Genomic DNA, 25,754 nt, shown 5'->3' with positions numbered 1-25,754 from the left:
TGTGAATAAAGACGGTTTGTCGAACCATATTAAATATTATATCAGTGTGCTTAGCCTCCAATAAATATCTATCAGTATATAACTGGTCGGATTCCTCAACATAAAACAGGTGCAGAACAGTGTTGCTGCAATGCTATAGATTCTACTTCATTCCCGGCCCTGGAATATCCTTCTTTTTGCTGCCAAGCCAGTGTGAATTGTCAAGTGGGATACATGAGCAACAATCGTCAGCTTCAATGTGATTCTGCTGCGTGTAAATGAGACCAGTTCACCTTCACAAGCTGACGAAATACTGAGCCTTCCTTCTTCATTAACTTCGTTGGCTCATCGTACTCGACTAGTTTTCCTGAAATGCAACAGAAACAGCTCACTGGTGCATCTTGGAATTTCTTTTGATAGCTCTACATTAGTTTCTTTCTTGAGTGATAAGTTGTGTTTTATCTTTTGTTTTATGAAATGGAAGCCAAGTAGAGGTTTGGCGATAAATCTCTTTGTAGCTCTGGTATTTTGGTGAGAGGCGACTCCAGAAAAAGAAGCCTCTACCAATGTTTTGGGCGGCATGGATGAACGATCAGCTCCTACATTCAACTGCATCAAGAATTTCTAGATGCGAGTATCTTAAGTGGGCAACAAATTACAGCGCAGCAGCCAAGTCACGGAGGAGCAGGACACAAATCGACATTGAAGTGCATTTTTTGGATAAAAATCGAAGCAGGCAAACCTACCATCGCTGATGGCAAGCACCATTGTGCAATCCATCACGGTTGGTATCCTGTGAGCTACTATGATCACAGTGCAATCCGAAAATTCTGTCCGAATAGTCTTCTGCAAAATCAAGTCGGTTGCATTATCAATTGATGCAGTTGCTTCATCAAGCACCAATATCCTACTTCTCCTCAAAAGGGCACGACCCAAGCAAAATAGTTGTCTCTGCCCCGTGCTCCAATTTGATCCGTCTTCCACAACTGTAGCAGGTTGCTCATCGTTGACTGAACATTACAATCAAAAGAATACATAAACACATTGTAATGTTTTGAAAATAAAAAGGAATGGGAAAAGGCAACAAAGCCCTTGGAGGCTTAAAGAGAAGGTATAAATGAATGAGGGGTAATGTGGTAATTGAACAAAAGTTGATAAATATAAATAGGAAGTAAGGAAAAAAAAGAAAAAGAAAGAGGATCTGAAATTTTGAGAGAGAATCGGCAGGAGAGAAGGGAGGAAGAAGAAAAAGAAGAGAAAAAAGGGAAAAAATAAGAGATTGGAGAAAATAAGTAAAATGGTAAGATTTTATGCTTTAACATGTATAATATGTTTTCTCTAGCTTTAAATTTCGGTTTTGATTAATTTTAGAGTTTTGAAGATTGTGTTTTGAGTTTATTGATAAATTAATTTGAAGGTTAGGGGTTGATTGTTGTGGGTATTTGATTATTTAGATGATTTTGAGAGATTGAATTGAAAAATAATGATTTTGAGTTGTGGTTGAATAGATTAATGAAGTTGAGTTATAAATCTAAAACTAACAGTAGGTGATCTGTTGAAATTCTGGGTTTGAGGTTGAAGATGACGAAAATTCAGTTTGGTCCCTCAAATTGTGAAAATTATAGTTTAGTCCCCGAACTTTGGAAATATTACAAATTGGTCCCTGGGGCATAAATTGAGGTTCTGAACAGAACTGAGGATGATTTAAGGGAAAAAAATTCCAGTATAATTAGGAACATATGATATTTTCAGTTTGGTCCTCCAATTTGACAAATTACGATTTGACCCCTAAAATTTTGATAAAATCACATTTTGGACCTTGGGGCATAATTCAAGATTCTGGACAAAGATAAGGACGAATTATGGATAAATTTCAGTATGGTTATGTATTTACAATTTGGTCCTCCAATTTTGATAAAATTACATTTTGGTCCCTGTTTTGGAAAATTGTCGTTTTAGTCCCTAAACCTAGGAGACTAAGCCTGGTTTCCTTTTATGCATTGGAATCTTTTATTTGTGTTCTTTTGAGTATATTTCATATATTTATTGTAGGTTCTCCTAACGATCCTTAATAGGATTTTCAGGTCTTTCGTTATACATTCCTTTAGTTCAATATTTTATGGGTGAGTGGAATAATCTTTAATATGCATATAATATAAATAAATATGTATGTTGATTATACAATGAGTACAACTAGTAAATTTCTTGAATATTCATATATGTTGTTTTATTTTCCAAGTACTCATTTATTCTTGAATTTGCACCCGCAATCTGTCAAAGTAAATTCCATTTGATATGATATACGTTTCTTTGATGATTCTGTGAATATCTATTATGCCTTGATATGGGACTTGTCAGTCACTATTAACTCCATGCTAATGGAGAGTAGTTAGCCTGTGTGCAAATAGCGACTGACAAGTCTCATATCAAGGCATAATAGATATTCATAGAATCATCAAAGAAACGTATATCATATCAAATGGAATTTACTTTGACAGATTGTGAGTGCAAATTCAAGAATAAATGAGTACTCGAAAAATAAAGCAACATATATGAATATTCAAGAAATTTACTAGTTGTACTCATTGTATAATCAACATACATATTTATTTATATTATATGCATATTAAAGATTATTCCACTCACCTATAAAATATTGAACTAAAGGAATGTCTGACGAAAGACCCGAAAATCCTATTAAGGATCGTTAGGAGAACCTACAATAAATATATGAAATATACTCAAAAGAACACAAATAAAAGATTCCAATGCATAAAAGGAAACCAGGCTTAGTCTCCTAGGTTTAGGGACTAAAACGACAATTTTCCAAAACAGGGACCAAAATGTAATTTTATCAAAATTGGAGGACCAAATTGTAAATACATAACCATACTGAAATTTATCCATAATTCGTCCTTATCTTTGTCCAGAATCTTGAATTATGCCCCAAGGTCCAAAATGTGATTTTATCAAAATTTTAGGGGTCAAATCGTAATTTGTCAAATTGGAGGACCAAACTGAAAATATCATATGTTCCTAATTATACTGGAATTTTTTTCCCTTAAATCATCCTCAGTTCTGTTCAGAACCTCAATTTATGCCCCAGGGACCAATTTGTAATATTTCCAAAGTTCGGGGACTAAACTATAATTTTCACAATTTGAGGGACCAAACTGAATTTTCATCATCTTCAACCTCAAACCCAGAATTTCAACAGATCACCTACTGTTAGTTTCAGATTTATAACTCAACTTCATCATTCTATTCAACCACAACTCAAAATCATCATTTTTCAATTCAATCTCTCAAAATCATCCAAATAATCAAATACCCACAACAATCAACTCCTAACCTTCAAATTAATTCATCAATAAACTCAAAACACAATCTTCAAAACTCTAAAATTAATCAAAACCGAAATTTAAAGCTAGAGAAAACATATTATACATGTTAAAGCATAAAATCTTACCTTTTTACTTATTTTCTCCAATCTCTTCCTTTTTCCCTCTTTTCTCTTCTTCTTCCTCCCTTCTCTCCTGCTAGTTCTCTCTCAAAATTTCAGATCCTCTTTCTTTTCTTTTTTTTTTTTACTTCTTCCTATTTATATTTATCAACTTTTATTCAATTACCACACTACCCCTCATTCATTTATACCCTCTTTTTAAGCCTTCAAGGGCTTTGTTGCCTTTTCTCATTCCTTTTTATTTTCAAAACATTACAATGTGTTTATATACTTGAATCTGCAGGTCATAGAAATTGAAAAGAGTTTCTCATTAGCAAAAGGACAGTTGTTTCACTCATGAAAGAGTGGATCCGATTACCTGAATCAAAGCACATCAGTTCATAAAAAACACAAAAAGCTAGAAGATCATTGCGACATATACTGAAGAGAAAGTTATCCAAGGATTGAAATGTAAGTTTGGCGGCAAAGTTAGTAAACTTACCGTTCCCTGTGTAAGTGGAACTTCTCCAAGAATTGCTGCCAGAAGGGTTGACTTGCCTGAGTAAACTTCTCCACACACGGCCACCTTTTCACCATGCCTCATGTCTAAACTCACATTTCTCAGTGTGGGCTTTGATGGGTTCTCTTCCCATGAAAAATCAGCTGACTTGATTAAAACAGAACGTTTCACAGTCCCTTTGTTACACTTTTGCAGAGTATTTCCACTCTGCAACTCTGGTGCCTCGAGAAATGTCACAATACGTGCAAAAGCAACCTTTGCTTGAACGACCACTCCAATAACATCAGAGATTGATCTAATTGGGTCTTGAACAAGACGCAAAGCCGCGATAATGGTGAAAACATTGTTAGCATGCAGAGGTATCTTCAGGAAATAGCATGCTCCGAAGGTAGCAGCAGAGATCAATACAGGAGGAGACCATAAGAGAAAACTATTATAGGCTTTGCGCAATTGCACTGCTGACAACCATTTTTACTCCACCGCTCTCAGATTTTCTATGGCATTCTTAAAATGGGTTTCCCAAGCATATAATTTCAATACCTTCATGTTAACCAGAGCCTCGTTGCAAGCTTTCAATCTCTCATCTTGCGCCACCATAAGCTTAGACTGAAATTTATGCTGTAACTTCGCTAGTAGAGCGTTGCACAGCACGGTGATTATAATAACCAGTAAGGCAGCGAATGTTGCAAGCCCCACTGCACGGTAAAGAATTAAAAGAGAAACGCAGATCTGCAAGCTTGTTGTCCATGTCTGATGAAACCAGAAGGGAAACTCACCTATCCTGTAAGGATGGACAGTAGCCGCAAGGGAGTTCTTTGAAGATGCTTCCCTCGAAGGCTTATGTTTAAACCCACTAAAAGCCATGTAAACCCCTGAAACAACACCACAAGCCAACTTTTCAAAGGAAAGGCGGTTTGTTTCCTCCTCAGCTTCTCTTCTAAAATCCATATGCCCGAGCACAAGTACACAAATCCAATACAACCATTGAATATGGCAGAAACTATCTGTAGCCTTTGAATAGCCTTGAAATCGAGGTGGGATTTTATCTATTTTTGGCGATGAAGAAGATTTTTGTATGAAAATGAATAAGAGCATGATTAGAAGCAAAACATTGAAACAAATAATCAACGCGTGATTGATACATGAAGTTGGTTGAAACACCAGACTAGAACTAGATGGCTTTTCACCAATATTCAAATTGCCAGATCCCCCACAAAACACCGTCCACAAGTCCTCCATTAGCTTTCCTTTCCTATTTACTTCTTACCTTCTGCACTGGCATACAAGGTAAATAAAACTGGTCTGTGTTGCAAGATAACTCATCAATTTATCAAATTTCCAGAATCATCCAACAACATATTTAGTAAACTTTGAAATTAAGAAGAAAAAAAAAAGCTTTCTGCACACACCCCAGAATGGTGAGTGCCATCAATTACAAAGAACCTAAAAAAGAAAGAAGAAGGTTCAGTTATTTTTGTGCCGAAATAATGAAGACAAAAAACGAAATTCGAACACATGAAGACAAAAAGAATGAATGTGATGCGTGTTTTTTTTCGAACAAATACATATCAGTTATGAAACTTTGGAAAAACCGTGGTCTGGTGTGACGTGGGATGGAACAATGTACTGCGTCGTCATGGCTCACGTATGGTCTGTCTGTTTGACGTATGTTTTGTCTTTTGTCTTGTTTTCGGCTTTCCAACAAAGACGAGAGACCCTGTGGACCGATCAGTGTTCTTCATTTCTCTTCCTGGTTAGAACTACGGTTTCTTGCTCCATTCTACTTCCCACATGTAACATTACGACTTGTTTCTAGTTCATTAAATATATATCCTTTCTTCTTTGTTTTTCCTAATCATATAAACATTTTCAGATATATAAAATCAATATAAAAAATATATCTTTAAAATGATTAAAAAAATACTTTGTTTTAATGGGCATGTGACACGTATTAATTAAAAAAAAAAACCTTACCATCATATAAAAATAATTAAATTAGTCCCAGGTTTATCTAAAGATTTTCTTGTATCACATATTCTTGATCAATTCATTCCAGTAATGTCAATAAGGTTTTTTCTTTTCTTTTTTCATGTTTTTAGACTAAGAAAACCTATTCAGAAATTCCTTCTACCACGAGTGACAAAATTGAGAATCAAGTTATAAGCAGTGACAAAAATAAAATATTTATGAGATTATTACTAGGGTAAATCATATATATGGTGGTTTGTTACAGTATAAAAAATATTTTTTATTTAAAAATATATTAAAAAATTATTTTAAAAAAAAATTATTTTTGATATTAATACATCAAAATAATTTAAAATCACAAATAAAAAAATAATTTAAAATAATAAAAATCAAGACTTTTTTTAACCAAGCCAACCTACGATTTTCGACAAGTCTTGCATACTTATTCTAAATACTCATTTGATAATAAGGTGTATAATATTTTTAAATATATTTTTTAATTAAAAATATATTTTTAATTTTTTTTATTTGATATGAAAATATCAAAACAATTAAAAAATATAAATTTAATATTTTTTTCAAATAAAAAATAATATATTAAAATATATCTAAAATAATATATTAGATGCTAATATAATGTCAAATGAATAGTATTTGAGACAATGATAATAACAACTTTTTAAAGTATTTTTTGCATGAAAATATATTAAAATAATATATATTTTTTTATTTTTTTAAATTTATTTTTTAACATTAATATATTAAAATAAAATTAAAAAATATATAAAAAATTAAAATAAAACAAATCAAAATTTCTTAAAACTCTGATTACACCGCTGCCTCAAACGTGCTTTTAAGAGCGTGTTTGTTTACGTTGTTGCGTCTGCGTTTTGCTTAAAACGCAGATGCAACAATGTTTGGTAACCAAAAAAAACATAAAATACTATTCATGGGTCCCACCAAAATTCACGGTTGAAACGCTAAAAAAAAAAAAGCAGGTTCTGCCTGCTTCTTCTACTGCACCAAGCAGCATCGCTCTGCACTGTTCACTAAAGTGAATAGTGTTTTTTTAAAAAAAATTTTATTAAAAAAAAATCAGTTAATTTTTTTTTTCAAAAAAATAATAATTTAAAAAAAAAATTTAATTTAAGGTGAATTAAATTTATTTGTACGGTAATCTCAATTTTATTTCTGATAATATTTTATCTAATTTTATTGCACGCTCAAAAATCATGAAAACTATAGGTCTTGTCGATGAATTTTATATGTAATAGAATTATAGAAAGTTTAATGGAACAATAATTTTTTATATATATAAAACATGATTTATTTCACAATGTAATAGCAATATTTAAATCTACAATATTTAAATTAAAAATCATAAATATTAATATATATTTTTTTAAAATTATTTTATAATCTCAATTTCAAAAGCATTCTTAACCAAACACATTAAACTACTTTTTGTTCAACCTCAATTTCAACCACAGTTTTAACCAAACACTTATTTTTTCAAAATCAACCTCAACTAAAAGTACTTTTTATAAAATAATTTTTTTCAAATCACAACCACAATCGCTACGGCAATACCAAACGCACTAAGTCATTTGCTTGCTGCCTTGGAAGCCTCATCGAATACAAAATGGATTAATTTTAAATAAATCAAGCTTTTAATTATTATACGCATCAAACTAACATTCATGGGAAGGAGGGAGTATAATATAGTGATTAAAATATACTGAAAATGGAGAGTAAGTTTTACAATCACATTTTTTTTTTTTGCAAATAGAAATTGAAGTTTGTTAACCATGAATAGTCTTATTTATTTATTTATTTATTTTACCGATTTTCAGAAATTAAGAACATGTATAAATAAGATGACTACATAGGAAACAACTCATAAAACAGGCAAGTCTGCACCCTGTAAATCAGAATAGCCAAGCTCTTGACACCAGACATTCAATTTCCCTGCAGAAACCAACGAGCTTGATGTCTGAATACAGTTACAAAACCAAGGAGATAGGAATTTATGTTCCCTTTTACAATCTTCCTCCTTGTCCCCACAGTATTCATTGTTGCAACAACATCCTTCTTCCTCCCTGGCCCTGGAACCCTTCATCTTTGCTGCCAAGCCAGGGTGGATTCTGTGGAATGGGATGCATGAGAAATGATCGTGAGCTTCAATGTGATTCTGCTGCGTGTAAATGAGACCAGTACTCCTTCACAAGCTGTCCAAATAGTGAACCTTCCGTCTTCATTAAGTTCCTTGGCTCGTCGTACTCGACTAGTTTTCCTGAAATAGAACAGAAATTGAAAATTCTTCTGAGATAGCTCTCATGAAGTTACAGCTACAGTCGAGCTGTTTCCTAGGTGTTGAGATGTGTTGATCTATTGTTTTATCAAGTCGAATCCAAGAAGAGGACTACACCGAGTCTTTCTTCTACTTGAGATTATCTTGAAGTGGGCATCTAATTAATGCAATCAGCCAAATCACAGACATGCAGGGGGGAAATTCATGTTGAAGAGCATTCTTTAGGTAAGAATTGAAGGAATGAAAAACTTACCATCACTAATGGCAAGTACCATTGAGCAATCCATCACCGTCGGTATCCGGTGAGCTACTGTGATCACAGTGCAATCTGAAAATTCAGTCCGGAGAGTCTTTTGCAAAATCAAGTCAGTAGCGTTATCAATTGATGCAGTTGCTTCGTCAAGCACCAGCACCCTGCTTCTCCTTAAAAGGGCACGGCCCAAGCAAAATAATTGTCTCTGCCCCATGCTCCAATTTGATCCGTCTTCCACAACTGTGTAGCAGGTTGTTAATCATTTACTGACCTTTACGATCAAAAGCATACACTCGTCATTGACTTTCCATGTAGGAAAAGGAAAACATACCTAGAGAATCTAGACCCTGCTCTTTCTCCTGCACAGCCTCTTGAAGCTGACACTTTCCAAGAACCTACAAAATAAGAAACAAAATTTCCAGTTGCAGGCAGAAAATAACGCTTCCAGTGGTTCATTGGCGATTCTTACTAGATTCAAAATGCGAAATGAACTGGAAAAATTACCTCCCATATCTCCTGGTCAGTATGCTTAGATAAGGGATCCAAGTTGTACCTCACTGTCCCGTTAAAGAGAGTAGGATCTTGAGGTATTATTCCCAATCGTGACCTCAGATCATGAAGTCCAATCTTGGAGATGTCTATTCCATCTACAATGATCTTTCCTCCAGTTGGTTCCACCAGTCGGAATAGAGCACCAATAAGAGTAGTCTTCCCACTGCCGGTTCGACCAACAATACCAATCTTGTGACCTCCTTCAAATGTGCAACTGATTCCTCGAAGAACTAGTGGCGTGCCAGGCCTATATCTAATCTGTTTCAAATCAAAATTTTCTCAGTCTGCTAGCCTTCATCAATTGTCTCATTAAATATAAATCAAAAGGAAAAACTTACCTGCAGATCACAAATATCCACTTTACCCACTGCTGGCCAATCGGATGGAGGACGGTTATCTTCCACCACCTCTGGGGCTTCACTTGGTATATGCATGTATTGATGCAGCCTTTCAACCGAAATGATGTAATTTGCTACCATGCACTGGTTTTGAATCGACATCACGAAGGACATATTTAATGAAAGTCCATACGAAAGTGCCATTCCAATAAATCCTGCAGCAATGGAAGTAATTATTAAGTGTGTTGGACACAGGAGCCAGGACTTGGAAGCAGTTGGAGAACATTAAATCATATTCCAATGAGATAGTGATGAAAAGCATAACTCATCTTATATACGCTTACCAGAGCTAAAAGTTCCAGGGGGGAGCAAAACCACGCAGAGTGCAGCAGAGGCAAGAATAGCTGCACAGAATGTTTCAAGTCGTTGAATCAACCACTCATTTGCAGCAAAACTGTGGAAGAAAGGACTAGCATTTATGTCAATGAGGTGAAGGTTTTTTGCGAAGAAACGTTCTTCCCCCTCAAAGGCCCTTATTGTCAAGGCTCCAGCTACAGATTCAGCTAGATGATTTGCCACTAAAGACTTGGTTGTGCCATTGATCCGCATCAACTCTTTCGCAGTGGCAAAGTAATATCTCTGTAGGTAATAACAGGACAGTTAGATCCTCTAATATAAAGATAAAATCAACTTCGATGGCAGTGCCCTCAAAAGAATAAATCGGGACAGAAAGCCCCTATAGCAAGTGAAGAGCAAAATTACCTGTAAACGAATAGCCAGATAAACCATTGGTATGGAGACAAATAAGACTTGCCAGGTAACAACAGCTAGTACTCCCAGATTACTATAAGAATTTGTTGTTGCACCAACAGCAAATATCAAACTGAATGGAACATCAAGATCGACAATGCTCAGGTCTGACGCGACCTATGAGACATAAAAGAAAGACATGTCCAGATCAATTAGTTACACATCATCTCTCATGAAGAAGACAACATTTTCTGGGTGAGATGCTTACCCGACTCAGTATTCTTCCAAGAGGTGTGGAGTCGTAGAAAGACATGGGTGCACGAAAAAGAGAAAGCAGAAACTGGGAAAATAACGATTTTGATGATTGAAGACCCAAAACAACTGTAAAGATCGATCTACATAGCAGGAAAAGCATTGAGATAACTCCTATACTGAGATAGACCACAATTAAACGCAATGTGCTAACATGAGGATCATCAACATTAGCTGCCATCCAAGAGTTCTGCGATATCTGACCAGTCACAAATAGCAGGTGACCAAAAGCCGCAAGACAAAAGTACAAGTATCCTTTATTTTGATTCAGATACTCAATATAAGGCTTCAACCCGGCGTCTCCTATTTCTTTTTCTTCCTGCTTAATCAGTTGATCTCCTTGAGATGTTTTAAGCTGCTTCTCTTCATAACTCTTGATCTCCCGGGCAGATGATCCTTGTCTTTGCAGAGCATTAGCTTCTGGAAGCCTTTCAGAACCAGCTGTTTCTTTGTGTGCATTGACTAGGTCCAGAAATTCTTGGCTTGAGGACAACAACTTATGATAAGGAGCTGCTTGTAGGATTTCTCCATCTGACATCAACTGTTTACGAAAATAAGCTAGCTTATGGAACTACGGTGAATATCTAATTATTTCCGGGAATTGATAAAATCAAAGGATACTAACCATAACAGAGTCAAATGCTGGCAAGAAATCTACTTGATGTGTCACAAGCAAAACTGTTTTCCCCGAAAGTGCTCCCGTGATATATTCCTGCAAAGAATTATGTTAGATTTCATGGGAGGCTGGTGACTAAGAAGAGGAGACAAGGCTTGCTCTTAGGAAATTTTGATTACATTAAATAAGCTCGTAGCAGTCTCTGCATCCACGGCGCTGAATGGATCATCCAAGAGATATATGTCTGCGTTCTGATAGAGAGCACGGGCTAGTTGAATTCGCTGCTTTTGACCACCACTCAAATTGACTCCTCTTTCACCTATTTCAGTAAGATCACCATAAGGAAGCAACTCAAGGTCCTTTACCAGTGAGCATCGCTCAAGTGTGTCTTGGTATCGTTGCCTATCCATTTCAGACCCGAATAAAATGCTCTCTTGTATGGTTCCTGTCTGGATCCAAGCTGTTTGCGAAACATAGGCGATCCTCCCATATACCTGAATCTGTAGGTCATAAAAATCGAGACAAGTTCTCATTAGAAAAACGACTGTTGTTTCACTCATGAAATAAAAAAAACAGATTACCTCAATTCAGACACATCAGTTCTGAGAAAACAACAAAAAGCTAAGGATTGGAAATGCATGGAAAAATAAATTCAACAAAGTTATCAAAGGATTGATATGTGTTTTGGCAATAAAAAGATAGTACACATACAGTTCCCTTTGTATGCGGAACTTCTCCGAGGATTGCTGCTAAAAGGGTTGACTTGCCAGATCCAACTTCTCCACAGACAGCCACCTTTTCACCAGGCATGATCTTTAAACTCACATTTCTCAATGTGGGCTTTGACGAATTCTCTTCCCATGAAAAATCAGCTGACTTGATTAAAACAGAATGGTTCACACTCCCCGTATTGCACCTTCGCTGAACATTTCTACTCTGCAACTCTGGCGCTTCGAGAAACTTTACAATTCGAGCAAAAGCTACCTTTGCTTGAATGACAACTCCAATAACATCAGGGATTGATCTAATTGGGTCTTGAACGAGACGCAAAGTCGCCACAAAGGTGAAAACATTATTAGCACGCAGAGGAATTTTCATGAAATAGCATGCCCCAAAGGTAACAGCAGAAACCAAAACAGGAGAAGACCAGAAGAGAAAACTATTATAGGCTCTGCGCAATTGCACTGCTGACAACCATTTATACTCCACCGCTCTCAGATTTTCTATGGCATTCTTAAAATGGGTTTCCCAAGCATATAATTTCAATACCTTCATGTTAACCAGAGCCTCGTTGCAAGCTTTCAATCTCTCATCTTGCGCCACCATAAGCTTAGACTGAAATTTATGTTGTAACTTTGCTAGTGGAGCGTTGCACAGCACGGTGATTATTATAACCACTAAGGCAGCAAATGTTGCAAGTCCCATTGCTCGGTAAAGAATTACAAGAGAGATGCAGAGCTGCAAGCCTGTTGTCCATGTCTGATGAAACCAGAAGGGAAACTCACCTATCCTGTAGGCATCTACAGTAACATAGTTCATTACTTCACCACTCGAGTGCGTCAACCTACCAAGATTGGATAACCTCAGTTGCTTCTTGTATATTGCAGCCGTGAGCAAGGACTTTACTTTCAAACCAATAAGCCTGCTCCTAAAATACCATTGCCTTTGCGCTAAGGACTCCAAGTTCTTTGAAAAGAAGAGCGTCAAGGCCAGTACATAACCTTCATACTTAAAACCTGCTTTCCCTTCAGCAACCAAAATGAAGGCATTGAGAAGTAGAGGCCCAGCTGACAAAGTAAGTATCTTTAGCAAAGCAAAGAGTCCAGAAATTAGAATCTCTTTCCAGTGGCAAAGTATAATTATCCACAACAGAGATGGTTGAGATGATTCAGCTTGTTTATGCTTGTTCAGTTGCTCCAGAAACTCAAAATAACAGCTTTCTGCACGGTCTTCCACTCGCAGCTTTGGTATATCCTCATCCTCCAGAGTTTTCTCCTTGCCCATTTTCATCATTGGATTCAACCACCAAAATGACATTTTATTAAAGAATCCGGCTTCAGCAAATGGAGTAACTCTGACAACAGAATCTGTTCTACTTGCACCGTTGGCCTCGCCATTTAATGGTGCATATAGGTCACTTTCAAAACTCCCTTCATGTTTATATACCTTGTAAACACATACCAATAACAATATTGATCCTGGAAAGGACAGGACATCCAAAACTATCTTAACCAATATTGCTTTTCCTAAAATGACACTGTATATGGAGAAAGCACAGCCAATTCCAGCAAACAAGAAAGCAAGTATGGACAACAGCCGCAAGGGAGTTCTTTGAAGATGCTTCCCTCGAAGGCTTATGGTTAAACCCACTAAAAGCCATGTAAACCCCTGAAACAACACCACTAACCAGCTTTTCAAAGGTAAGGCGGTCTGGTTTTTCCTCACCTGCTCTTCTAAAATCCATATGCCCAAGCACAAGTACACAAATCCAATACAACCATTGAATATAGCAGAAACTATCCGCAGCCTTGAATAGCCCCGAAATCGAGGTTGGATACTATCTTTTTTTGATGGTGAAGAAGATTTTTGTATGCAAGTGAGCAAGAGCATGGCTAGAAGCAAAACACTGAAACAAATAATCAACGCATGATTGATACATGAAGTTGGCTGAAACACCAGAATAGAACTAGATAGCTTTTCACCAATATCCAGATTGCCAGATTCCCCACAAAACACCATCCACAAGTCCTCCATTATCTTTCCTTTCCTTTTTACTTCTCAGCTTCTGCATTGGCATACAAGGTAAAATAAACCGGTCTGTGTTACAGGATAACTCATCAATTTATCAAATTTCCAAAATCCTCTAACTACTTGCTGTCAATGATTATTAGTTTTGAAATTGTTTATTAAACAAAGAAAAGGCATTTAACACACACCCCACAATGACAAGCGCATCATAGAAAAGAACTAAAAAAGTTATGCAAACACGGAAGATTAAAGAAAACGTGGTCGTACAAAAGCAAGAAAATAGAAACAAAAGGTAGAAAGGTACTGTCTCTTTAAGCCAGCAGAAAAAAGACCTTTTCAGTAAAAGAATTCAGGGTACAAAGTGAAACCGACACAACAGTGTATATGACATTTTAAGATGATAAGAAGTTCAAGAAACAAAAACCTGAAAATTGCAACAAACCCAAAATTCAAGCCAACAAAAATGACCATGCACCCTGTCTGTGTTGGCCAACGAATTGTTTAAAATCCAGAAACGTAAATGTTTTAGAGCTCTCTCAATCAAAATCCATAGAGAGAGTGATTAGTGTAGTAGTTTTTGAAGAGAGAATGAGAAATCTATAGAAAGAAAGGATTCTGGTGTGTGGTGTGCAGTATGGAGAAGAGTCCTATGTCGTCATGGCTCACGTTTGATCTCTGAGTATGACATTTGTGTCTCTTATCTTGTTTTTCGCTTTCCACCAAAGGTGTGGATCTTGTTGACCTCGATTACTCTTCTTCTCTTCGCTTCTTCTTCGTTAATTTAATTATTATTGTTTGTCTATCATACTTCCCACACTTGCTAGTATTTATTTGGACTCGTTCGTAATTCAAGAGCAAGATTCCATTTTGCTTCTGCTACGTGTTTTTGCTTTGTCTTCTTTTCTCTTTGTTTAAATTTAATATTCAAGTCATTGATTTGATCACGTTAAAGGTTAAAGAAATTCGGTTGATTTATAAAAGTGAAAAAATAATGAGATTTTAGTCATTGGATCAACTGCATTTGATAAAAACAAGTAAATAAAAAGGTAACAAATTAAAAAAAAAAAAAGGACTATTTTTAAAATTGAAGGAAATTATTAAAAAAAAAAAAAACTCATGTCAAACAAAGTTAATCTAATAAATTCACAATAAAAATATAAAATCAAGATAGTTATATAAAAAATAAAAAAAAATAAAGAATGATTTAAAATTAATTAAATGTTGAAGAATCAAACTAAAATAAAATAATTTAAAAAAAAGTTTTAAGAAAATGATGAAGCTTACTCAAAATAATTCTCTAAACTAATGATTCAAGTCATCATAATGGGATTATCTTATAGAAAGTAAATTCAAAAAAATAATAACTCAAGAATATTAATAAACTAAATGTTGAGAGATAATTTTTTTAAAAAAAATATTAATCTAAAAAAATATAAAAAATAAAAATAAAAAATTCTATTACAAAATCCAACTCAACTAAGCATGTTGACCCATGAACCTTGTAATTTGATACCTAAGCTAAGTTAAGTCCCAGAAAATAAAGAGAGATGAACTGGTTTGACGGGGTTAAAATCTTAGATTGATCAATGACACAATTAGGAGGCCATTTGGTAACGTGGCTGTGCAGCCACACATATTTTTGTTTGATAAGGAAAAAAACATGTTTTTCACTGGTAGGGCCCACTCAAATTTAAAATGAAACCAAGGTTTTGGAGAAGCAGCACTGCTTCTCGTAAAGGAAAAAAGCTGGAATAGTGGAGCATGGCTCATTGTTCATTAAACTTGAATCAGAGTTTTTTTTTTTTTTTGAAAAACCGGTGCAATTAAAAAAAACCAGTGATTTCACTCGCATTATTCATGTGAACGTGAACAATATTTTTTTTTGTTTTTTAAAAAAAATAGTTTAAGGTGAATTAAATTTACTCGTACTGTAATCTCAATTTGATTCCTAATAATATTTTACCTAATTTTATTGTATGCTCAAAAAAATCATGAAAACTGTAGTTTTTGTCGAATAAATTTTGTACGTGATGAAATTGTAATTTTTTTTAAAAAAAATTGAGTTTTAGTTGAAAAACTAGTATTTAATATTATTTAATAATACTACATAAATTAGAAGGATATAGCATGATGACGTAGCATTTGTGGAATTTAATCGCAATTCCAATTATGTTCTAGCCGTGTCCGACCCAATTAAAAAAAAATTCAGTTTTTATTTTTATTTTAATTGTGTTTTATTCAAAAAAAATTAGAAGAAGATCACTTGATGACGTAACAAAAAATTCATTTTTGTTGTTGCGTGCTTAAGAAACCATGAAAAATATAGTTATTGTTGGATAGATTTTGCATGTGATGACATTGCATATAATTTAATGAAATAATAAAAAATATTTGATATCAATATTATTTATTTTATGATGTAATAATAGTAGTTAAATCTATAATATTTAAATTAAAAGTATTTTTTAATTATTTTATAACCTTAATTTGAAAAGTATTTTTTTAACCAAACACATTAAACTACTTTTTGTTCAACCTCAATTTCAATCACAGTTTTAACTAAACATATATTTTTTCAAACAAACTTTAACTAAAAATACTTTTTATAAAATAATCTTTTTAAAACTACAATCACAACAAACCGCAATATCTTCTTATGGGATTCAGTTGATGCATGGACGCAGCAGCATTGTGGTTGCAGCCATAGTTATGCTAGCAAGTGATGGGCTTTTTACTATAATATAAACTAAGTATGCTTATTAAACCCTGGTCTTTAGATGGACCTAGTAACTCGGAACCTGGCTTTAGTTGGGTTTCAAACTAGGTTTTTTATCCTTAAATCGGGGTGGATGTTAATCTGGCTGGTCAAGTGATATTTTCTGAAAGAATATCTTTCTAAAATTAACTTGGATTAAACTCGTCAACACCCGAGTTTTGGATTGGGTTTAATAATAACTATGCGTTGAAATTCAGAGTCAAATGGTTCCAAATAAACTGATGATCGATTCACATCTTTTGTCCTGAGTGGGATTCTGGATTACCGGATTCTGTATGTTAATCCGCAACTCCTCTAATTTTAACATACAAATTGTTTTAATAAATGAGCTTCCAGCACACACGAAAACATATAAGCCTGTGTGATGATGCAATAACAAATTATTTTTCAAAATATATTTTTTAAAATATATATTAAAATAATATATTTTTTTATTTTTTAAAATTTATTTTTGATTTAAGATATTAGTAACACTAACAAAATCTTAATTTAAAAAATATTTAAAAAATAATTTTGAAAAAACACAAAAATAAACATGCAAGTTTTGCAGAGTACTTTGATAATGCAGTGTTCGGGCAGACGAATGATATCCAGGTGATGACGCTTTTGTAATGCTTCTTAAAGTCTCGTTGATCTCGAGGAAATCCATCCATATTTCTAAAGATAGCAAAAGAATACTATGAGACGACAATTTTTTGTTTTAAGTCCTAAACAGAAGTGGAGGAAGAGGACAAATTTTGCAGCTACTATTCTTGCATATGGCAAACTAATTAAAATTGATCAACTTTCCCAATCGTCAAGGCAACAAGTGGAGAATATGGCAAAGAAGAATCAAGCAGGAAACGTTGCCAATGGTTACCACACAAAATTTTGTTAGATACTTGCAAAAAACAGGAGTATTACATAGTAGCAAGTGACCAGGAAAATTGGTCCGATATCTATTTTACAGTAATATAAAAGTCTGGCAAACATAGCTATAATACTAGTATTGGTTAAAATCACTTTGAAGTATCATTATCACACAAAGCCATCAACTTCAGGTGTGCTCATTATGAACTGCTAAGGAAGTGTGCCAATGCCTTGTCCGTGTCATTGTCATACATTAGTAAAGCTTCAGCTACACTATTAGAAGAAAATCCCATTTCTCGTAGAAGGGTGTAGCCATTGACAAATTCCTGGACCTGGTGGAAAGAAACATAAAGTTCATCGTTCATTTCAACTACTTGAAAAGAAAATGCTCTAATTTGCAAAATACCGTGTTCTTTGTTCTTCAAATGAAATCCAACTAATTGGATTAGTTTCAAATGGTGGATAATCGCAAGAAAGGAAAGGTAAATGCCATGACTATAACAGCCAACCACATACACAGGCACAGGAGTATATAATCCCAGATAGAAATGAGAGGGGATAACAATTACCATGACTAGACCCCCACACATGCACAACTCACTGTACACTATACCCTCAAAGAAGTAAGAAACGACTACTAACACCATACCAACCATCAGAATCACCTAGCATCTTGACATTTTTATAAAAAGAAAACAAGAAAGTACCTTAGTTGGATTATCTCCATAGTTTGCAACTGCAAGAGGAACAGCATCTCGATTGAGGCCCGATGCAATATATTTTCTCTCTACAGGATCTGCGGTCGGACCCTGCATTATCAATTATGTTCATTTCATAACTCAACAACTGAGAACCTTTGTCATTCAATAATCAAACCTACACGTACATATCTCAAGATCATTTTTAAAAAAAAAAACTAGCATGCAATTATCATTACATTTCAATAAGGATATGATATTTATTGTCTATACCAATCAATTTATCTAGACTTAATCTAATCACATGTAACAGCAGAGTTCACCGCACCAACCAATTTAATTGATCTGGTCTTTATACTGTCCCTCCTACTTCATTGACAAAAACTGATTACAAAATCACAAGGTTCTCAAATTATACATCTCAACTCCAAATATACCCAAATCCACTCGATCAAATGTGAGTAAGAAAATTTCAGCCACTAGGATAGTATTTAAGCAGGTACCAAAACTATGAACACCTCAAACACAAATAAAATTAACAGTGAAGAAGTTGATTCTATTGGTTTCAGAAGGCAGATCTTTGAACAAGGAGAGGAGAAACAAGAATTGGAGGACTTGGCACAGCATACACGGAGAAAACAGGCATCAATTCCAAGGAGGAAGGAGAGTAGCATGGATTGCGATATAGAGAGGCTTCAAATTAGCCATCTCCTTATACACCCATACTCCTCCTGATTTTCTTCTACTAACACCTAATCAAGCGAAACTCAAAATTTCAATCACCATTCTCTACAACTCCCTTATTTTTTTCCGAATTTAAGTTACAGAACCCTACATCATTAATCATCACATAAAACAAACAAGTATAACAATCAATTCCACTGCACCAACAAATCATAGGAATTTCTCCTATGAGAAAATTATGAAGCACATTTACCGTTGAAGGAGTCGATTCTAACGGTTTAGAAGGCAGATTTTCCAAGCCAAGCAACCTACTCCAATTCACGCTGCCCTTCTCCGCTTCCGCTATAATCTGCCTCTCAAGCTCAAAATCAAACTGAACATTACTCCGCGGAATCTCTCCTATTTGCGGCGTCAGTTGTGGCTATAAAACAAAATAGATTAATCAATAATCACAGTCATTATTAAATAACATATTAATTAAGAATATGATATAAAATACAAATCATACCGGAGGAGTGATGCGGTACTCCGGTTTTATCATAACGCGAATCCCTAATCCTGCTGAAACCGACCAATAAAAAATAAATCAAATTTAAAATTAATCGATTGATTAAAGTAATCACGTAAATTTACTTACAGGAAGGAGAGGAGGAGGAGGGTTGGGGGAAGGAGTGGTGGCGGGATACGGGAGGGATTGCGGGGTGAGCGGGTTGACTGACTCTTGGATAGAGAGAAGGTCCGTACATAGGATGGCTAGGTGGTGGTGCTGTTGTTAATGGCGTCGATGATCTGTACATCGGGGATTGCGTTTCGTACGGTGAGCTTGTTCTGTTTCTAAAATCGTACTCCATTGTTGAGAGAGGGAGAGGGAGAGACGAAGAAAAGAAAGTTGTTGTTAGTTGTTTGGAAACTGAAGAGAAAGAGGAGGAGGAGGATAACGTGTCTCAGGTTTGTTTGTTTTGGAAGTTTATTGACGATTTGGGATTTGAGGTTTTTTTTTTAAAAAAACGAAGTTTATTGGATTTGAGCTTCCTATTGGATCTAACCATTAAATTAAATTAATTTTAAAAAAAAAAAACAATATATTACTTTGCTGTTCAGCAAGAAAAATATTATATTAAATTGGTGAAATGATAATTTTTATTTTCTCAAATAAAATTATCTAACTAGTTATTGGAGATAAAAAGAATTTTTTATATATAATTTATTTGTCATTATCATATTATTAGAAAACAAATAAGTTTTTTTACATTTTAGAGTAAAAACTTTAAAACTAGAATCATGAGTTTTTTTATTTTTTAATATTTAATGGCACGATAAAAAGACTGTATTATTCTTAAAAACAAAAAAATTAAAATTGATGTTCATGGATTTTTTTTTATATACTTTTATCATTGTTTTTTTTAGTTATTATCAATTTGAATTAGTGAGATTTAGTATTTTAACAAATATAAATATAATTAAAAAAAAAAGTTATTGGCGTGTATTTTGATTCAGAGGCTTCCACTGTAAACCCAAGATATAATTAAAAATAATAATAATAATAATATAGAATTTGAAGGTGTAATGAAATGAAATTAAAAAAAAATAGTTAAGAAAATATAAAGAAGATAAGTTATGGTCAAAACTGTCTTGTTTTTTAATAGGAAAAACAATATAACTATTTTGAGAAATGGCTAGAGCAATTTAAAAATAAAAAAACATAAAAAAATAACTTGAGTTAATTTATCAAACCCATGACCTAGGATCCCCAGAATGAATAACCTCATGGAAAGAAAAAAAAAAAAAACTTGATTTAACCTAAACTAACTTGTCAAATTTACAACTTTGATCATTAGTTTGGGATAATCTCTGAAAGAGCAAATCAAAACAAAATATGAAACTCAATACAAAATCACCATTGTTGACCCAATGTTGAAAAATGATATTTGTAAAAATTTTAATTAAAAAAATAACATAAAAAATGAGTCAAGTCATTCCGAGTTAACAAATTAAACATTATCCTCATGCCATGAAAGTAAGATAACATAATAAAAAAATAAATTGAAACAAATTATGAAGTCTAATTTCCAATCAAACACAATATTAAATGATAAATTTGGAGGGGGGGGACAAGTTAAAAAAATTGAGTTAATTTAGTTAACTTGTTAAACTCGTGATTCGGATCATGAGATAAGGACAACATAATAAAAAAAAAAAAAACAATTCATTGTTAAGGGACTAATAATACAGTTCATGAGATCGAGATAATCCTTAAAAAAAAAAATCAATTTAATCAGAGTTAAAATACCAAAACTCGCAACCTTGATCGTGAAACAAAGATACACCCATAGAAAGTAAATTAAAACATATTATAAAAACTCAATCTTCAACTGACTCAATATTAAATGATAAAATTAAAAAAAAATTAATTAAAAAAATAACACAAAAAACAATTCGAGCAAACCTAGATTAATTCATTAAACATTATTCTCGGGTCATAAAGCCAAAATAACATAGTTGAAAATAAGCAAAACAAATCATGAAATCTAATTTTTAATCAACTCAATATTAAAAAATAAAAATAAAAAAGTTAATTAATAAAAAAAATTTAGTCAACCAGGTTAATCCATTAAACCAATAATTTATATAATAAATGTATGATAACTCATTAAAAAAACAAATATATGATTTAAGAATAAAAAAAAATATTGATTAAAAAAATAAAAAATAAAAAAAAAGCGCTTTATAAAAAAAAATACAGTGAAACCCTCCTTTTTAATTTATAAATAAGCGATTTACTAGTTACTACAACAAAAGGCAACTTTCTAGGCATATTTACATAAAGGCACGGGGATATCAACATCAAGCTACTACTACATTTCTTTAATACACAGAAGATAAACACTAATGAGTAAGATCTAAAACCAGGGGCTAACTTTCTGAGCTTGATGACAAGGCTTCCTGAGAAAATGGCACGACGGACTTTGCATAATCACAAACCAAAAAGGTGGTCGTTTGCCCCGAATATGGCAGCATTGAATCTCGTGTTCAAATAAAAAGGTGGTCGTTTGCCCCGAATATGGCAGCATTGAATCTCGTGTTCAAATCACTGCCATCCAAAGCAGAACCAAAGCGATCAAGCCATTGAGTTGGACTCGGGTTATCACTCTCCTCGACCCACTCTGAAGTCATATCAATGTCATCGTATTGAATAGGATCGGCTTCTAAAGGTTTTGTTCTCATTTGTCTTGTTAACTTGAGATTGTAGTTTATGTAGGCAAGGTCATTCAATGTTTCTTTGTCAATCTTATTGCGTTTCTCGGAGTGAATTTGCTGAAATGTGCTCCAATGTTTCTCGAAAGTAAACGTGCTGCAAACCTGACTCAGTATTCTGATGGCAACTCGTTGCAACACGGGTGCAGAGTCACCAAATTGTTCCCACCAAAGCCCTGCAATATGTCAACATTAAAAGTTAGTTTTGATCATTCAACAAATGAAGTTATGGACATATACCAAAGTAATACTTTCACAATCGTAAGATCACAGGCAAAAGACAAGTAAACAGACTCAAACCCTGCATGCCAACTCAGTTATGACAGTAAGAACAGAAACCCATCTGCATGACATAAAATCACCATTCAAAGGATGTTATTGCCATTTCCCATTTATAAAAGGGTGTTTCTAGATGTCCAGTTGTCTGCACAAGCATGCATGAAGCTGCAAAGTTCCAGGATATGTAGATGACACTTCAAACTGAAACAAAAGATATGATGGATGTTTGTGTGAAGCATAACCAAAGTCAAATGTGAAAGGCGTCCACAATGTAAGTTCTGCTTCTCTTAGATCAAGATCTTAATAGCCATTCCAGAAGTTGTGGCAATTAACCTAAAAACTAACTTTTTTCTTGTTTTTGAGATTTGAGGATTTTAGTTCATCTAAAGACTGATAGAAGTTGGAAAATAACAACAAATCCTAGAGGCTCCCAACCAGAAGCAGCTCAAAGCTGACCTGGATGTGAGGATTTTCCACCTTGTATTCGGCTTCTCCGCGTTGTCGACATGAATGTTCTATGAAAATGATGGACCACAAGGGGGCAAATGTGGTTGCTATATACAATGCTATATTCTCCTCAAATTAGTATATACCAGTGATATGCCACAACATGCAGTTTGCAAACAACATCAGACAAAGCTCATACTGGCACACTCGTGAATATGCAGACATTCATACACATCATGTACAGAGACATACCAGGTGCAACTGTATCTCGTGCCTCCATAGCTAGACTACAACCAAACATTCCACTTGCCCTCGTGAAAATAAAAATCTGATTGGTGATGTCACGTCTCATATCAGGTGTAGGAAGTAGCTTCTCTATAACCTTGAAGAAGTCCTCTTTAATAGATACAAGGAATTTAATTTCTGGATTATACTGGACGCTGGGGTTCAAAAATGCAGCTGCTGAATGTAAAGGTGAATGGAGTTGACCCCCCCACTTTCTGTCTACTATGTCTAAAAAGGTCTTGCATTTGCTTTCATCCATTATGTAGTAAGTCCTAATCGATTCCTTGGCCCTGGTCATTAACTCGTAGATAGAACCCACAGCAGGTTTACCACCTGATACTTCCCTCATCACTTTGAGAAAAGGCTCGGATATAGCCACACTTTCTTCCACTGCCCTCCAGAAATCCCCATCCTCAATGATAGCAATACAAGCTATGTTTTTTGGATTATTTGCATACGAGGAGTTCATAGAAAACTCAGGGCTGTTGAGCATTTGCTTCAATCTTGACCTCTGCTTCAGCATCGATTGCAATGAGAGGAAATTCGAAACGGGCTTCGTGATACCAGTCTTGATTAGTTCCTGCCCTCCAGTAAACTTTTTCATCAGATCGAGTATTGAGACACTATTGTATATAAGCTTTGATATGGTTTGTGCTTGTAAGATGCATTTGTTCACCCAGTCTACTTTAGAGAACTCCTCCAAGATCAAATTCAAGCACTGAGAAGCACAAGGAGACACAAAAATGGTTCCATAATTCTGAAGAATGTGGTTAGCAATACCAGTATAGCTGAAACTACTATCCATAATTATCTGCACAACATTTTCAGCACCGAAGTCTTGAATAACAGAATCAAATAAATCAGCAAGGCATTTGGTGTTCTTAAAGATAGACGATGCATCTACAGACTTGTGGAAAAACGTCCTGGAGGGAGAGGAAACTAAGAAGTTGATCAAAGCTCTAGACTTGTTATCCGTCCATGTGTCAGCAATGATAGTACAACCAGTGGTCGCCCACTCTTTCTCAGCATCCTTCGTTTGCAAACTAACTTCAGACTTGATCCTTTCCAACCACGTAGTCCTCAACATATCAGCCGAAGGCCCTGTAAATCCCGCTCCACACTTGCCAATTGCATCAACCATTAGCTGATACGACGGAGAACGAGCAACACTAAAATCCAACTTATTCTCAAAAAAGAAGAGAGCAATGTTTTTTTCAGCATTCTCTTGGCTGCTTAGAGGTGGCACTGCCATTGGCATTGGCATAACAGTAGGGTAAACTTTCGCCACCACCGGAGTTGGAGCCGTTGCTTCCACAGTCAAAAGACTTCGACTCGAAGTAACATTTACCGTAGATTTACCCTCCACAACCTTCTGCTTCTTGGCATTGCCAGTTTCTTTAACATCATCCTTGGATGCTATTATAGCTCTTACCCTATCACTAACATCATCCCTCACTTTGCTACACGGATTCACACCTTTACTCGGAAGTCTCGACAAATGATGCTTTAATCTACTAATCCCACCATTCAAAACCCTTAAACAAAATTTACATTTCACCTTGTTTCCATCTAATTTCTCAGCATATTCCCAGCAAACATCTTTTTCTCGAACCACTACCACTCATTAATTAATTAACATAAAACCAATCAGCACATTTTACTTAATAAAATTAAAGTACAAGATTTATACGAATATTAATAAGGTTTAACTTACTGATTAATTAGAAAATGTTTCCGAGTCCAGCACGCCCACCTGGAGAGAAAGAGAGAGCATTTTTTTTAAAAATAAAATCTATATCAGCATTGGCTTGAATGATTACTGAAGTACCAATGCAATTAAGAGTAACGAATTAATCAAGGAATTCAAATCTATCAACAATACAAAGAAATGCATCAAATATTTGGATTAATATTCATCTTTTAATGCTCAACTTGTCTTCTAATTGATTAAAGTTCCTATTGGAAATCGGCTTTAATTTACACTTTTTTCTCTATTTACAATAAATGATTTTCCATTAAAGGAAACAACTAAAGTGAATTAGCATCAGATTTCCCCTCATTTTCCGAGTAACCAAACAGACTATTGAGTGAGGAAATCTTTTTTAAAGTTTTGAAACGAAAATTAATTTTAAATTAAAAAAGGGGGGGAGGGTTAAGAAATGAAGAAGAGAGATAAAGCGAGAAATAAGAGGGGGCTTACAGAGAGAGAAGTGGGAGAGGCGAGTCGACGGAGAGATAAACGGAGGTTGCAGAGTTGGGATTTTTCTCTTTTCTTTTTTATTTATCGCGCGATATTTTGGACTTTGGTGATAGTACTTAGGGTTTTATCAAGCTTTATTTTTCGCTTTCTCTCTCTGGTCTTTCTCTTTCCTGTGGCTTGCTGGTTTATCCTCTCTTTTCTCGTTTTACTTGATTTTTTCTGATGGTGCCTTTTTGTTTTCCATTTTAGGCCTTTTTGCTCCTTTTTGGCGATATATCGTCGATACTGTGAACCATTCCTATCTTGACACGTCAGTACAAATTTAAAGTTAAATCTGAAAACGACACCGTTTTACTAAAATAGCTAGGAATAATAAAAAAGTTGTAACGCTGGAAGCCACTCTTTTTATCAGAGCCTGGTTTCGATCCAGGGACCTGTGGGTTATGGGCCCACCACGCTTCCGCTGCGCCACTCTGATTTGTTGATTAGACA

General features: G+C 34.6%; 3 protein-coding genes and 1 non-coding gene across 6 annotated transcripts; all 4 read right to left on the bottom strand.

Annotated features, from left to right (window-relative positions):
* Positions 1 to 7,755: 7,755 nt before the first annotated feature.
* On the bottom strand, positions 7,756 to 14,575 carry LOC118044391 (ABC transporter C family member 10). Of its 3 annotated transcripts, none has more exons than XM_035052666.2 (12): positions 14,456 to 14,575; positions 11,753 to 13,826; positions 11,221 to 11,541; positions 11,051 to 11,137; positions 10,382 to 10,966; positions 10,126 to 10,290; positions 9,708 to 10,002; positions 9,364 to 9,578; positions 8,978 to 9,283; positions 8,805 to 8,868; positions 8,474 to 8,713; positions 7,756 to 8,202 (listed from the first exon to the last, which is right to left on the bottom strand). In XM_035052666.2, exons 2-12 carry the CDS (start codon positions 13,793 to 13,795, stop codon positions 8,090 to 8,092), a joined length of 4,434 nt encoding a protein of 1,477 aa, XP_034908557.1. In that variant the 5' UTR covers positions 13,796 to 13,826; positions 14,456 to 14,575; the 3' UTR covers positions 7,756 to 8,089. The 3 variants fall into 3 exon arrangements, with proteins under 3 accessions (XP_034908557.1, XP_073259666.1, XP_034908555.1); XM_073403565.1 differs by lacking the exon at positions 14,456 to 14,575 and adding an exon at positions 14,265 to 14,448; XM_035052664.2 differs by lacking the exon at positions 14,456 to 14,575 and adding an exon at positions 14,214 to 14,447.
* A 2,845-nt stretch (positions 14,576 to 17,420) lies between these two features.
* On the bottom strand, positions 17,421 to 19,715 carry LOC118044392 (uncharacterized). Its single transcript, XM_035052667.2, has 5 exons — positions 19,434 to 19,715; positions 19,305 to 19,357; positions 19,050 to 19,217; positions 18,122 to 18,223; positions 17,421 to 17,746 (listed from the first exon to the last, which is right to left on the bottom strand). The coding sequence occupies exons 1-5, from the start codon at positions 19,645 to 19,647 to the stop codon at positions 17,615 to 17,617; spliced, it is 669 nt and encodes a 222-aa protein (XP_034908558.1). The 5' UTR covers positions 19,648 to 19,715; the 3' UTR covers positions 17,421 to 17,614.
* Positions 19,716 to 21,522: 1,807 nt separating this feature from the next.
* LOC118044394 (uncharacterized) lies at positions 21,523 to 25,490 on the bottom strand. Its single transcript, XM_035052668.2, has 4 exons — positions 25,263 to 25,490; positions 24,777 to 24,815; positions 23,030 to 24,676; positions 21,523 to 22,227 (listed from the first exon to the last, which is right to left on the bottom strand). Coding segments are annotated over exons 2-4 (2,049 nt in total). The 5' UTR covers positions 24,778 to 24,815; positions 25,263 to 25,490; the 3' UTR covers positions 21,523 to 21,826.
* Positions 25,491 to 25,668: 178 nt separating this feature from the next.
* Positions 25,669 to 25,740, bottom strand: TRNAM-CAU (transfer RNA methionine (anticodon CAU)). Its single transcript has one exon. It is a non-coding gene; the product is annotated as a tRNA-Met (tRNA).
* Positions 25,741 to 25,754: the final 14 nt, after the last annotated feature.

This window comes from Populus alba, chromosome 12 (genome assembly GCF_005239225.2).
Source record: "Populus alba chromosome 12, ASM523922v2, whole genome shotgun sequence".
NCBI classification, from domain to species: Eukaryota; Viridiplantae; Streptophyta; class Magnoliopsida; order Malpighiales; family Salicaceae; genus Populus; species Populus alba.
Note: the sequence above shows the minus strand (reverse complement) of the source record. Positions and strands in the feature narration are given on the sequence as shown.

Excerpts from the sequence above, each read along its gene's own strand:
- LOC118044391 (XM_035052666.2), bottom strand. The coding sequence starts at position 13,795 with ATGGAGGACTTGTGGATGGTGTTTTGTGGGGAATCTGGCAATCTGGAT. Across the intron at positions 11,138-11,220 it reads CTGCTACGAGCTTATTTAAT|GAATATATCACGGGAGCACT; the intron begins GTAATCAAAATT and ends AATTCTTTGCAG. Across the intron at positions 8,203-8,473 it reads GGTACTTGCCATTAGTGATG|GAAAACTAGTCGAGTACGAC; the intron begins GTAAGTTTTTCA and ends GTTCTATTTCAG.
- LOC118044392 (XM_035052667.2), bottom strand. The coding sequence starts at position 19,647 with ATGGAGTACGATTTTAGAAACAGAACAAGCTCACCGTACGAAACGCAA. Across the intron at positions 18,224-19,049 it reads TAGAATCGACTCCTTCAACG|GGTCCGACCGCAGATCCTGT; the intron begins GTAAATGTGCTT and ends TTGATAATGCAG. Across the intron at positions 17,747-18,121 it reads ATGGAGATAATCCAACTAAG|GTCCAGGAATTTGTCAATGG; the intron begins GTACTTTCTTGT and ends TCTTTCCACCAG.
- LOC118044394 (XM_035052668.2), bottom strand. Across the intron at positions 22,228-23,029 it reads ACGAGATACAGTTGCACCTG|GGCTTTGGTGGGAACAATTT; the intron begins GTATGTCTCTGT and ends GACATATTGCAG.